Raw genomic sequence first — 14,299 nt, forward strand, 5'->3', positions numbered from 1 at the left:
ACTGCGCCTCGCCGTGTGCCCGGCTCGACCCATGCCTCACCTGCATGGCTGGACGCCGCCGTCTCCACCGCCACGTACAAGAAAACGGTGGGCAGAACCATCCATTCAAATCGCACACCCCCACCCTCCTCCGCAATCCCTAGCCCCGTATCACCCTATCGCTTTCTCGCCTCTCTTTCCCCTCGATGTAGATGGTGCCGAGCGGCGGCCTCGAGCACCGACAGTGCCGCCCTCTCTATCTTTGTTGCGTCGAGAGATGGGCCGAGGCTATCGTCGGTTCGCCGCCCACGATTGGGCCGCCTCCGGTTGTCGCGCACCACCGGCTCCACCTAACGTGCCCGACCCTCTCCGCTTTCGACCTTCCGGTGACCACATCCCTCCGCGCCTCCATCCATCATCCACAAGGCCACTCCCTGCACCCACCCTCCTAAATTCTCCATACCGGCGGACAAACACCGAAGATCCAAGTTGGCCGATATCAATTTTCTTACATGCTTTCTTTATCAGTTGGTGATGGGAATGGGTTCCAATTTCTCTCTCTGACTGTGGATTCGTAGGCAAGAAGCGCTTCTACATGCATCCTCCTGTCGGTCCCCCAAAGTACTAAATGGTTGATGTTGCGTTTGTCTAGGATGATATATGTTGGCTCTGTTCCGGTTCATCCGAGCAGTTTGGTGACTAATTTACTGATAATTTAATTATATTAATTAAATGAGTCGGGTGTATCGTCGTGCATTTATCTTGCCAGTAATGTTCTGTGATGCTCTGATGCACTTTGGGAATTGGTTATCTTGTCTTCAGTGCAGAACATTTATTTATTAATGCATGAGAAGAATCCTTGTTACTACCTTGAACCTGTTTTATAATCCATATTGTTATGCACTAGCGCGTGTGCGTGTGAAATAGATGGATTATGGTCCCGTACCCAATAAGATGGATATGTGTGTGTGTTAGAGAGAGAGGGAGAGGGGGAGAGAGAGTGAGGAGGAGGGAGGGAGAGAGTGTGTGTGAGAATTTGATGGTAAAAAGGTCGTCAATGTCACTTGATATGTATGAGAATATTAAATGTAATATTAACATAATTGATATTGAATTCTTAAAGTTAATGTGGTCCCGTTGCAACGCACGGGCAGTCTTTTCCAGTACCAATTCCAACAACAGATAATGATGAGTTCTATCTTAAGCTAATTAGGAGGTTTTATTATCACGCGCTGGCCTAACTAATTTGCTGTTGCCGGTCGAGCTCCGTAGGAAGGTAACCAGCGGCTCTGCATATAGGAGGGAGGCGTGCTCGGTGCACGCCAAGCGATCCATCAGGCCGGGAGATCCTTGGCCTTGTCGGGTCCGTCGGGGCGATAAGGGGCGATGGTCATGGGCTCCAGGAGCAGCGGCAGCAGCTCGTCCTGGATGCACTTGTACATCTCCCTGCAGTGCGTGTCGACGATCTTGGCGAGGTTGGAGGTCTCCTGCATGGCCCGGAGGACCTCCTCCTCGGCCACGACGGGCTTGGCCTCGGCGGCGAGCACCTTGGACAGCTTCTCGGCGTTCTCCTCCAGCTGCCACTGCTGGTCCTCGAACAGGACCTTGGCGATGGGCAGGTTGGCCTTCTCCGACGGGTAGGTGCGCACCTCGTCGCCGAACATGTAGTAGGCGAAGGCGTAGGAGCGGGCCAGCACCAGGCGCGACGCCAGCAGGGTCCGGTGCGCGCGGGCCATCCAGCTCGCCTCCCGGATGAGCGGCCGGATGGCGGTGGCCGACTCCAGCAGCACGGCCCTCTTCTGGATGGCCGGCCACAGATCCGTCTGCTCCACCTTGCGCGAGTTGACGTGCACGTTGAACCGGTCGCAGTAGTGCGTGTACCGCAGCATCTGCCGCCTGATGCTGTCGTAGTTGGCGTGCCCGGCCTCGTCGTACCGGTTGCAGTTGTGCAGCGTATCCAGCCGCCCGCCGCACGCATAACTGTATGCACGTAGTCACCATAGACATCAGCAAGCTCAAGGTGAAAGAGAGGAAGAGGCTGTCGGTACGTACCAGAGGTGCTGGCCGCATGGGCAGCTGACATGGTTGCAGCCGCCATTCTTCTCGATGGGCCGGAGGCACTTGGGGCAGCTCTTGGTGTTGACGGCGATCCACTTGAGGTTCTCCGACTCACCGCGGAACTTGGCGTCCCACTTGTCCCACATGGGGCACGGGCATGGCGAGTGCGCCGGCGCCGCACAGTTGAAGCAGAAGCTCACGCCGCAGGGGCACTCCACCTCGCAGTACCGCTCGCTGGCGTCCACCACACGGATCGCGCGCCCGCAGTGCGGGGCGCTCGGGCACCACTTGACCGACGCGTTGTTGTCCAGGTACGAGTCGAGGACCAGGTTGTCGAAGCGCTTGGCGGCGTCGGGGTACTTGCGGCCAAGGAGGCGCCGCACGGTGCAGTCGTCGCAGATGGCCGGGCACTTCACTTGCATGCAGTGGATGTGTTTCTTGCCGTTGCCCAGGGACGCCAAGAAATGCTGCGTCCAACCTGAACAGAAGAGATTCAACAAGTGCCACGGTAAGCAAATGTACCAGGTTAGAAAGCTCATGCCTGACAATATTTACATTAACGCACAGTATTAAGGCTATGGTTTGTTCATGAAATATAATTTGTGCTATTCAGTGTCATGATGGTGCAAAGCCCCAGTTTCAGTGGAAAATGAAGAAGAAAAATTAGCCTCATGATGGTACAACGGGGCTTGTGGTGCTGCAAGACTTAAAATAAATCTGAAAAAACTGAATATGTTTCAAACATACCGTAAATTTAAAACAGAAGCCGACTGTGGATCATAGCTAGTTCAAATTTATGCATTTTGTTTCTCGAGTTTGTGGAACAAAATCTGAATTGGATTTCTAATCCTCTGTTCTTTCTATGGGCGTCTCTACATCCTCGGTTTTAGAGGGGTTTAAAGAATTTCTCAAAACTTGTATTAGTGATGACTGTGCTTAATGCCTCACTGCTCGAGGGGAACAAACAGGCCAGGGGCCTCCGCTTTGTCGAAAATCGCCGAGAACACATCCATGATGATGATGAAGAGCAGGGGGAAGAGCGGGACCCCCTACCACAGCCCCCTGCAAGCCAAAAAGGCTCCCCCGCGCTGCCATTGATGAGAACCCGGGTGCTAGCCATCGATAGCCACCACCTGCCAAAGCCACGTCTCCGCAGCACCTCCAACAGTAAAGGCCCTGGCCATATCCAATTTCAGCATGATCTCCTGTGCCAATGCAGAGAACCGATCTATTGCTGCACCAGCATGAAGTTATCTGTGATAGCACGGCCACCGATGAAGGCACTCTTGTTGGGTGCAATGAGCCTCGGCGGCGAAGGAGCAAGCTGCAAATACATGGCCTTAGCGAGATTTCTCGCAAAACTATGCACCACGCTCACCGGACGATGATCCTTGACATCCACAGCACCATCGCACTTAGGAAGCAGAATGATATATGCCTCTTTAAGCTTCGCAAAGCCACGCCTGTCCCTGGCATCGAACGCGCGCACCGCGCGCATTACTTGGGCCACGCAGATTGGTAGAACCTGGCGGATAACCTATCAGGGCCTGGTGCATTGTCTCATGGGAGGGCGTGAATGGCATTCCCAATGTCCTCCTCCGAGAAGGAACACTCCAAAGGCTCTGCGTCCACAGATCACAGCTCCATCGCTGCCAAATTGAGCAAGCATTCCCCCACAGCAGGGACCCCGATGAGATCCCCGAAGTGCGCTGCAACGAGATCCTCCATCTCACCCTGGGAGGAGGTGAGCACATCCCCCTTCCGCAGCCTAAAAAGGTGATTCCTTTTCCTCCAGGAGCTAGCATGGACATGGAAGAATTCCGTGTTGGCACCCCCTTCACGAAGCCAAAGAATACGCGACCGCCGACGCGCGATCGTCCTCTGAAGGGAGGCCAGACCCAAGATCGTCTTCTTGATCCGTCGGCCAGGAGAGAACTCTCCTGCCGAGAGCTGCCGGAAGTCCATTGTGACCTTCATAAGCCGCATGACTTCATTGGCCAGGAGAAGCTGCTCTTTAATATTCCCAATCCTCCGGCCACTCCACCTAGGTAGCTCTTTGGCCATGGCTTTTAGCCGCACGAACAGGTCAATGCACAGGTTACGGTGAGGCATCACCGAGCCGCAGCCGCGAGCAACCGCCTCCTGGAGAACACCAAACTTGGGCCAAAAGGCCTGAAAGTGGAAGCGCAACTTACGGCAAAACACAACATTCGTTGAAAGCATGATTGGGTAGTGATCAGGCAAGGAGGAGGATATCGCCTGGAGAAGGCAATTAGGATGGCTAGCATCCCAATTCGCAGATGAGAACCATCCATCGGTCTTCACTAACTAACAACGCGACGCTCGTTGCTCCACGTGTATGGACGGCCTAGGAGGGGCGCCTCTTTCACCTCAAGGTCATTTAGGAGGCACCAAAAGCGGCCCATCATCCGCCGGTTGAGCAAATCGTTGCTCTTCGCAGAGGCCTCCACAATTAAGTTGAAATCACCGGTGACGATACATAGGCCTGGGGATGCCGCCCTAACATGCCGCAACTCATCGAGGCAGGTTGCCGGTCCACCGAGAGATTGATCGTGACATCAAAAGTGTCAATCTGCATGCTAGAAACCTGAACGCAGCTCGACCGTCAAGCCACAATGATACACCCGCCGAGCCAACGGCCAGGAGCGCGACAAAACAAACATAATCCCAGAATTCCAGTGACAGTGAACTGATTAACCGTAGTGAGCTTGGACTCAATTAAGCACACTACAGCCCAAGTGATGCTAAATCCTACCAAATGAAGGTTACAGTTAAGTTATCTTTCCTCTATAATTTTCTTGACAATCGAAATATCAATCGAAGTTTTCTTTCCTCTATAATTTTCGTGACAAGAAAATCACAAGTGATGCTAAATCCTACCAAATGTAGGTTCCAATCAAGCAAAGTAACTGCACGAAGACAGTTGCTTGGGGGCAACAGAAACAGGGGCGGGTACTCACAGTCGTTGCAGAAGCAATGCCCACAGTCCATGGTGGAGACATCGGACGGCCGGGAGACGTCCTCAAAGCAGACGTTGCACGTGACAGTTCGGGGCTTCTTGTGAGGCGGCGCCCTTGCACGAGCCGCCGTGCTGTGCTCCGGCGGCACCACAATTCCAGCCTCCCTGAACAATCCCTCACGCCCCCTGCCCTCGAGGAAGTCGTGGATGCGGTCCATCTTCCACCGGTGGTGCATGAGAAGAGCGCGGGCGTTGTGCCGCTCTATGTTCACCAAGTTCATGACCATGGACACATCTTGTTGCTGTAGGGTGGATAAGGAAGAAGAGTGGCAAGCAGTCAAACCAAAAATGGCATTCATGCATGATGTGGGATTAGTCATGAGCTGGCTGTACGCATAGTCTGAATTCTTAACCACTGCCGGCCGTTTGGTTCACCTGGGCAGCTGATAGGGACTTTCTCGTGATGGCCTGCAGCAATGGAAGTAATTAAGAGTTAAATTGATTTAATCATCGGTAAGTTTTATCAAAATGACAGTAGTAGTAATCAGTAAATTGATTTTCTCCCTTTTGGTAATGGCCAAAGAGGATTTTTTTTATGCTGTTTTCGATGCAGTTCAGCAAACACAAAACGGCAGGCGAAATCAACCAGACACCATCTAGCGAGTGAATGCAAAATTGAACTGACGATTTTTACATGGAAGAGCAGCTGAATTGATTGACTAGTACTACTAATTATTATTTTCTTTTCTTCATGAGAAAAATTGATAGTGATTCCTACTGGTAAAATACCAAATCTAGCTATGCGTCATCAAGACTGCAGCGGACCGAACCACGCTGTCAGCTGCTTATACTGTTTTCTTCCAGAAACACTCCTAGCTAGTAGATCGCATTGATTAGTTAGGGTTCTAAGACCGGCCGGCCGGCTATAAACGGCACCAAACCCTCGCCGGGACGATTCGACGATCCGGCGCCGATTTCGGCGGCGGTGGCATCATCGCGGAACGAGCGCGCGATTGGATTGGAGTTGGCGCGAGCGGATAAACGAGAGATTGTTACGAGTCCCCTGCTCCGATCGCTGCTTACCCAGTGGTCCGCGCGGTGCTCCGGCTGCGGCGCGGCGACCTCGAACAGCCCGACGTCGTCCTCGTCCGCCTCCAGCCCGTCATCCTCCTCCTCCTCCGCCTCGTCCTCCTCGTCGTCGTCGTAGAGGTAGGACTCGTCGTCGCTGGCCATGGCGGGCGGGCGATCGGTGGCGGGCGGGGAAAGGCGAGGCGAGGCGAGGCGGCGAAGTGAGCTGCCGAGGGTTTGTTAATTATTTAGCCAGGGGGGTGGGGTGGGCTGTGGGGACTCGTTTGACTTGACTGCCACGAGGCCTGGCGCCACGCGCGCGTGCGCGATACGGTGGTTGGTTATTAATTAAAGCCGGGCTCCGGTTCGAGCCGGACCGGCCGGCTGCACCCGTCGATCGTCGGCATCGGGACACCCGACGTACGTGCCGACGTGTGATTGCATTTGCATACGTGGTTCGGTTGTTCCGAAAGCGAAGCGCTGTCTGTCTGTCGTGTGCTTTTCCGCGTCGTCGCGCACGAAGTTGCACGCCCATTCAGCGTTCGGGGCGGGACCGCGAATGAATTACCTGCTGCTTTCGGGGAAACTTGGTAGGCTGGTCGCCGTCGCTGGATCTAGCGGGGGGGGGGGGGGGGGGGGGGGAGCACGGAAACGGCAAATGCTCGGTCGGTTCTTTGGATTTGCCTTGTCTTTGCCTAGATTGTCCGGACCAGGTTGCGTGGCACTTTTTAGGCTAGTCATAGTGGAAGTAACTTAGCAAGTAACATAGCGCACTTCGAGAAATTTTTGCTTGTGTGGCATGTAGTTAATGAGAAATGGTAACATAATATGTTACTGTAAGTAGCCTGATCATAAACAAAACTACAGTAAGTTTGGCCATACCTAGCAGAGGAACCGGCTACAACGAGATGCACCGACACGGTAAAGAAAGAAGAAGCTCTAGTGATCGGTATGGAAGAAGCAGTCAAGCCCCCATCAAATCTGGTTTTGATATCGTTTTGTTTATGTGATGCTAACCCGACTCCTCACTCTTTTGTCACTCCATGTAAATTTTAATCGGAGATCTTATAAGACTCGAATTTCAAGTTGCGACTGACCATTTACAGAAAATACACGACGGACTTTGATGGAAAAACCAGGCTGCGTATTCGACGAAGATGACATTCGGTATCAGCAGGTCCTTAGCCTTTCCTGTCAAGATATATGCTCAATCGACCTAACGCGGTTCTAAAACCTCTTCTGACCGGGAGCTCCTATTTAGGGCTTAAGGCGCCCAGTTGCCTCTACAACACGCTGGGCCGTGATCCATTTAAGTTCACCCGAACGCTCTTCAAACCGCTCACACAGCTCGCTATGTTTTTTTTTTGCACTCGTTCCTCTCTTGGATGCTCGCTTAGGAAAAAATATATTGTTTTTTGTTTGTTGCTGAATAAATAATGTTCACACATTTTTACAAATGTTTACAAATTTGATTTTTTTCATGAATTTTAAAAATGTCCATGAACTTAGAAAATGTTCGCGACTTTGAAAAAATATTCACAAATTGGAAATATTGGCGCTTCTTAATTTTTTATGAATTGGAAAATGTCCACAATATTTATTAAAAATGTGTAAAATATTCGCAAACATTTAATGTATTTATAAACATTTGAAAATGTTCACAAGTTTGAATAACATATTGACGACTTTGAAAAATTGTCACGATTTTTTTCGTGAATCTAAAGAAATGTTTGCATATTTTTTAAAAAATTGTAAAATGTCCAGGAAATATAAAAAAATCATGAATTTATTTTTTCTAAAAAATAAAAAATTATCGGAGAAAAAAAAGAAAAACCGAATTGGTACACATTTTCGGGTTTAACCCCTGATTAACCGAAAAAACGGAAGTAGTATTACCACCACGATGTTTAGGCCCATTGTGTTTGGCTAAAGGCCCGAGGCCTGAAGGCTGCCGCGGTCCTGCCCTAGTTCCCCGAACGCCCACACCCGAGCGGCCATCGCAGCGTGCCGCCGCCACAAGCGCTGCCCTGCCTGCTTCGCCACCACAGGCCCTCGCTAGCGCCGCCGCCGACGACACAGGCCCTCGCTAGCCCCTCCGCCACCACACTCCCTTCCTCGCCGTCGCCTCCGCTGCCGCCCCACGCCTTCCTCCTCCTCCCCTCCAGGCTCCTGCCCCGCTACGCAGCACCGGCAGTCCAGCACGCCGAAGAAGACCGTCGCCCGACGCATCTACTTTCAGGTTTACTACTGTTATAAACTTCTTGTCTCCATGCCTCTTGTGCTTGACGCTACATATTCAAGATGTTACGCTGCCAAAAATTGAAACACAATCCTGCTCAAAGTGACAAAGTCTGAAACTGAAAGTCTGCGTTTTCATCTTCTGTAGAATTTTCGGTTTTACTATTTCAGGTGCAAATTTCGGTTTCCACATCTCACTAACCGAAAGAAAAGCCAGATCTGGTGGAGTAGCAGTCTATTTTTTTCGTCCAGTAGAAGCCATGCTAGAAGAATGTTGCTGCTGCTAATTTAACTCGTCAATTTCATGATATCCACTCGAGTTTTGTTTTGAAAAGTAGCTTCGTTTGTATTTGCTCACGCATCGTCTCGCTATTTCTACTTTCCATCCAGGGTGAGCAGGATGGGGATCCCTACCGAGGAAGATCCCAAAGAGATGAAGAACCACCAAAACTCTGTGGATGAAATGGAGATGAAGGTGGTCAAGTTTTCGCGGGGGAAGGCTGCTAATTTGGCGGTAGGATAATTACTCTCCTACAAGTGTAGTCGTTGATGTTCAGCGCTAGTTGCTTCTCTATTTCTGCTGATTGAAAAGCGTGTATTGGCATTTTTGTTTCATTGTGATTCCGTTGCAGGCTCTGCGTGATAAGAAATTGAAAGGGCAGCTCACCGGAAAAGAGAAGTTAATCGGAATATCTGCCAAAGCTGCTGCGCAAGCTGAAAAGGTGCGGTATTGTGGATTTATTGTAGAATTTCTCTGATTTTTTTTTTTTGCAACTTACACATATATAAGTAGCTGAATAACAGTGGGCATGATTTGATGGAATCTGGTATTCTGTACTGTTGATTTACTACAATATGATATTCTATCATATAGCTCATCTTTAGTTTTCCAGTGGTCTTTAGCTGTTCACTGGCATAATGTGGACCTGTTTGGATGAAATGATGGACTTATATTTATAGGATTTACCCTACATGTTTAGTGTGACATGGGTTTATTTGGTGTTCTTCCCAAAGAGGTGCTAGTCAATGAAAGATTGCTCGGTATTTTTTATGCATCTACTGTGCAGAAAGTAAATTTACTGTATTGCTGATACTCTTTTTGGACTTCCTTTAGGTTAATTCATACTACCTCATGAGTAATGATCGACATATCTATCATTTTTGTGCCTCTTTGATGGACTATTGCATGAACTTATGGTGCTTATTGGCAGCAATATACCACTGGACCAATTGAAATTCCCTGCTGTATCTATTTTTATTATATGGCCACCTTATGCTTCTTGATCTTCGTACTTAACATATTTCGAATTTGACTTTTGCAAACATGGGGGACTTTCCATTTTACTGATTTGTTGCCATCTCAATTTGCAGTGGTTTTTACCTATTGAGGGGGGCTACTTGGAGCCTGAAGATTTGGAGAAGACATATAGATTTACGCAGCCACAGATAGCTAGCATTGTCGACATTTCGAGTGCAAGAAAACCATTTGATATGGTCTTACCTGGTAAATATGTAATAGTTTTGTGTTCTCTGAAGCTGTGCCACCATCGCTACATGATCCAGTACCAATAACAACAACGTACAATACAAATGTTGATATGAAACACCACTGATGATACTTATGTTCTTGTGTGGTACAGTTAGCTGATTAGCATTTCCAAATTGAAGTATTTTATTTCCTGATACTTATTTGGTCTGTCTTTGTAAGACTTATACTCTTCTTATTGTTTACGTGAAAGAAGGCCATTAGTTAGTTTTTTTTAATGCTTATAAGCACAACAACATAGAGTTATTGACACTACAGGTTTTTGTCATTAAACAGTTTTACTTATTTGAATAATTGACGAGAGTTTTTCTGTGCTCGTATGTTCTGACAGATATATATCTAATATCTATATTGGCCCATTGATGAATGCTGACTATCAACTTCCCTAATAATTTATGAAAATTGAGTTAAGGGGGCTAACTAGCTCTTTTTATGCAGCACTTGGTCCTTATACTCTAGAGTACACCTCAAATGGTCGCTACATGATAGTAGGTGGGCGAAAAGGTCATATTGGTATGATGGATATGTTGAGTATGGATCTCATCAAGGAGTTTCAGGTCAGCTCACAGTATTTTAGCAGTTTCCCAGCATGTTGGATTTTTGGAACACATTCACCATTTGAAGTTTAGCGCTTTTCTTGAAAATTAAGCTGGCAAGCCTGGTCTAGTATGATCTTAAATTTTAGTCAAAATGCAGTTGTAATAGAAGTGTGTGCCTTCCATGCAACCAAGAAACTAACAGAAGGTTTGAGTTTGATTCTATTCGTATGAGAAAAATAAAAATATGCTGACCAAGGCTACAATACATTGAGCAATATGGACAGAAGATAAAGTATGCTCATAGATGGCTATTTTATCTAATCGCAATTAAAGATGATGCAACTTTTAGTTGATGGAAGGTGTGGATGTTGAGGGCAGGGAACTAGATCTAGTTGACTTTTGCTCATATGCTTTGATTGCTAGCGGCTAAAATTCAGATCAAATAGGCCGAGTTCAGTTTAGTTTTTTCCTAAGAAACTGAAAAGTCCTCACAAAATTTTCCATTGCCTTCCTGTCGGGTTTTTTGTGCATATTTACTGCAATGGTTCCCAAGGTTCAAAAAAGACTCTGTTCTAGGCGGGCGATGGGCCTAGGCGGCCACCTGGAACGTGGCAGGAAGTAGGCAACCGGACACCTGAGCTCAGTACATTGCATCTGAGGGCTAGAATTACAGAGCAGAGTGAGGGAGAAGTGAAGGTGGAGTTACGGTCCAGGTCATTGCAGCAGCATGAAGTTTCACAGTCGCCGCAGCAGCGAGCCTCCATGTCGTGGCTGTAGGGGGAGTATGGGGTCTGGGAAGATGATGTTCTGATGTCATGAATATGGGGATTTCTTGCTCGTGTGGGACCCTACCTTTACCAAGCCATCTAGGCATCCATCTAAAACATTCATGTATCCCAATTGTCCGCATATCTGCTAGAGGGGCTGCCCCCATGCATGTCCAATTGTCCATCTTCTGCTTCACGAGGGTGCCTTCACTTCGTAATTCTCCTCGTGCCGCAGTCACTCCTCTTCTCGCTGCAGAGCTGCTGCTCCTCATGTCGCTGCCGCCTCTTCTCTGCTGCCAGAGGATGTCGATTCCTCACGGGAGGACCTTGCTGGCAGCCTAGGGCTGTAGCACCGCACCATGGAGCGCCTAGGCAGCGCCTAATTGTGTGTTTTGGACCTTGATTGTCTTTATTGTCACAAAACTATCTTGCGTTCACGTTTGATGATGATTAAAGAAAATGATTTCTCCTATCATTTCTACCTGGTCAAATCCTACTCTTTTATAATTACATTGACTAGACGCTTTTGTTGCACTTTATGCATATACTTTACTTCTCTGATCCTCTTTTTATAGGTGAGGGAAACTGTGCGCGATGTGGCATTCTTACACAATGAGCAACTCTTTGCAGTCGCCCAGAAGAAGTAATTTCTTGACTCTGTTCAAGCTTTGCGATATATATCCCTTGCTCATAATATATATCAACATGTTTCTTCTGCTAGTCTTAGCTGTTACCACACTAGTTTGATTTCCGGCCACCTAGCTAGAGTTATGCAGCATGCCTGCATGATTCACTACATTATTCTATATGTAGTTATATGCTATCATGAACCTTGAAGAGTTGTTTTGACCACTCATGCTGAATTTGGTACCATTTCTTTGACTTTCTAGAGTCCTTAACAAGAATATTGTCGAAACAGGTACCCCTACATATACAATCGTCATGGCACAGAAATTCACTGTTTGAAGGTAATTGAAATTTGAACACCTTTGCAGTTCTTGGTAACTATGCTCTAACTATTGATGATTATCAGAATTGACTGCAATGCTGTTTTATCATTTAACACATGCTTGCATTCATTATGTGAAAAGACTAGATAATAGTAGAACAGAAGATAGAATATTCCCATTCCCTTTTTCTTATGAATTCTGCAGGACTGAGAATGATATGTTGATATACCTCAGTTATTTATGTAGCTACGTCAAAACGATTTGGTCCTAAATGAGCTCATCTCAATAAAACTCATTTTGTACTAAACAGTTAAGCTACTGCGATGTGCTGGTTCGTACTTAACTTGGAGAACTAGTAAAGTAGCATCCGGACCACATGTGGTTCTGGACCGAACCTCGATGAGCCGAGTTAGGTTGTTCCTCAGTTAAGGAATATAAATATTTTTCCCAGAGGGCATTCCGAGATGAAATTATTTGTATACTAACTGAACATTCAAGCTACTGCAAGTTTATTGTTTGGTGATTTCTTTTGAAAATGCTTTTATTTCTTAAGCTGTAGAAGCATAATTTTAGAGCTGTTCATCATCCAACTTGCACTAGGTGTATATATATCGAAGGCATGACATTTCCGAAATACAGTTGTAACTTCTCTGATCTGTGACCACTCTTCTGTTTCACAGGAACATGGCGAAGCGCTGAAACTTCAGTTTCTGGATAAACACTTCCTCTTGGCATCGATAAACAGCTTTGGGCAGCTCCACTACCAAGATATGAGCACCGGCGAGATGATTGCAAATCACAGGACAGGTCTAGGGCCTACAGATGTTATGCGTGTAAATCCGTACAACGCTGTCATTGGCCTTGGGCATGCTGATGGCAAAGTTACCATGTGGAAGCCAACCAGCGTGAAGCCACTTGTCACAATGCTGTGCCATAATGGCCATGTGACTGCTGTTGCATTTGAGAGGGGTGGTCATCTTATGGCAACTGCAGGTGTTGACAAGAAGATTAAGATTTGGGATCTCAGGAAGTACGAGGTTGTGCATACACACGCTGCACGAGCTGAGTCCTTGGATTTCAGCCAGAAGGGGTTGTTGGCCGCCAGTAATGGATCCCTAGTAGAGATATACAGGGATGTGGGGGGCCATGATTATAAAGTTTATATGAAGCATAGGATGGTAAAGGGATATCAGGTCGGGAAGGTTTTGTTCCGCCCTTACGAGGATATCTGTTCGATTGGGCACTCCACGGGGTTTTCTTCCATTCTCGTTCCTGGATCAGGCGAGGCCAACTTTGATACCTTTGTTGAGAACCCTGTGGAGACTGCCAAGCAAAGGAGGGAGAGGGAGGTGCATGCTCTCCTCAATAAGCTTCAGCCGGAGACTGTGATGCTCAACCCAAATATGATCGGTAACGTGAGACAGCCAAAGAAGAAAGAGAAGAAGACCAAAAAAGAAGTTGAAGAGGAGATTGAAGATGCGGTGGAGGCCGCCAAGAGCACGAAGGTGAAGAATAAGACCAAGGGCAGGAGCAAACCCAGCAAGCGGGCCAAGAAGAAGGAAGAAGAGGTCCTCAGAGCCAAGAGGCCTCTACTGGACCAGTACAAGGAAATCGGCGGGCATCCCGACAAGAAACAGCGGGTAGGCGACAAGGCCGAGCTGCCAAAGGCCCTGCAGCGGTTTGCCAAGAACAAGCAATCATGATCTTGTTTATCTAGCAGTTTGTGCTGTAGTATCGTCTATCATGTACTCCCTCCGTTCCTAAATAAGTCTTTGGAGACATTCCATTATGAACCATATACGGAGTAAAATGAATGAACTACACTCTAAAATGCATCTATATACATCCGTATGTGGTTCATAGTGGATTGTCTCCAAAGACTTATATTTAGGAACGGAGGGAGTAGCTGGCAAGTAGTATTTGAGTCCATGTGGACATGCCACATGAGACAACGGTGGGAAAGGATGCAGCAAAGTTTTGTCCCGAAATAACTTATGTTCTAGTTGAAATTTAGCTCACTTCTTGAGTTGGACATCCTATTATCTTGTATGAATAGGTTAGGCTGGGGCTTGAGTGGTTTATTTGATGTATTGGTGGAGCCTTTTCGGTGGTTCAACACAACTTTATTGTGCAAATACCATGTGCATTTGAATGCTACTCCCTCCGTCCGAAAA

The 14,299-nt window shown here is 47.7% G+C and overlaps 2 protein-coding genes across 2 annotated transcripts; one reads left to right on the forward strand and one right to left on the reverse strand.

Annotated features, from left to right (window-relative positions):
- Positions 1 to 1,068: 1,068 nt before the first annotated feature.
- On the reverse strand, positions 1,069 to 6,350 carry LOC123091063 (probable E3 ubiquitin-protein ligase ARI2). The gene is made up of 5 exons (XM_044512462.1): positions 6,101 to 6,350; positions 5,453 to 5,485; positions 5,019 to 5,319; positions 2,032 to 2,515; positions 1,069 to 1,959 (listed from the first exon to the last, which is right to left on the reverse strand). Exons 1-5 carry the CDS (start codon positions 6,248 to 6,250, stop codon positions 1,314 to 1,316), a joined length of 1,614 nt encoding a protein of 537 aa, XP_044368397.1. The 5' UTR covers positions 6,251 to 6,350; the 3' UTR covers positions 1,069 to 1,313.
- A 1,688-nt stretch (positions 6,351 to 8,038) lies between these two features.
- On the forward strand, positions 8,039 to 14,260 carry LOC123091064 (probable U3 small nucleolar RNA-associated protein 7). Its single transcript, XM_044512463.1, has 8 exons — positions 8,039 to 8,324; positions 8,714 to 8,837; positions 8,956 to 9,045; positions 9,695 to 9,827; positions 10,308 to 10,426; positions 11,751 to 11,818; positions 12,095 to 12,143; positions 12,806 to 14,260. The coding sequence occupies exons 2-8, from the start codon at positions 8,724 to 8,726 to the stop codon at positions 13,826 to 13,828; spliced, it is 1,596 nt and encodes a 531-aa protein (XP_044368398.1). The 5' UTR covers positions 8,039 to 8,324; positions 8,714 to 8,723; the 3' UTR covers positions 13,829 to 14,260.
- The last annotated feature ends 39 nt before the right edge of the window (positions 14,261 to 14,299 follow it).

The sequence above is a fragment of the Triticum aestivum genome, chromosome 4B (assembly GCF_018294505.1).
Source record: "Triticum aestivum cultivar Chinese Spring chromosome 4B, IWGSC CS RefSeq v2.1, whole genome shotgun sequence".
Taxonomy (NCBI): Eukaryota; Viridiplantae; Streptophyta; class Magnoliopsida; order Poales; family Poaceae; genus Triticum; species Triticum aestivum.

Coding starts and splice junctions, on each gene's coding strand:
- LOC123091063 (XM_044512462.1), bottom strand. CDS start 6,250: ATGGCCAGCGACGACGAGTCCTACCTCTACGACGACGACGAGGAGGAC. Junction 5,486..6,100: donor AGCACCGCGCGGACCACTGG/GTAAGCAGCGAT, acceptor CCATTGCTGCAG/GCCATCACGAGAAAGTCCCT. Junction 1,960..2,031: donor CCATGCGGCCAGCACCTCTG/GTACGTACCGAC, acceptor ACGTGCATACAG/TTATGCGTGCGGCGGGCGGC.
- LOC123091064 (XM_044512463.1), top strand. CDS start 8,724: ATGGGGATCCCTACCGAGGAAGATCCCAAAGAGATGAAGAACCACCAA. Junction 8,838..8,955: donor GGAAGGCTGCTAATTTGGCG/GTAGGATAATTA, acceptor ATTCCGTTGCAG/GCTCTGCGTGATAAGAAATT. Junction 9,046..9,694: donor CTGCTGCGCAAGCTGAAAAG/GTGCGGTATTGT, acceptor CTCAATTTGCAG/TGGTTTTTACCTATTGAGGG.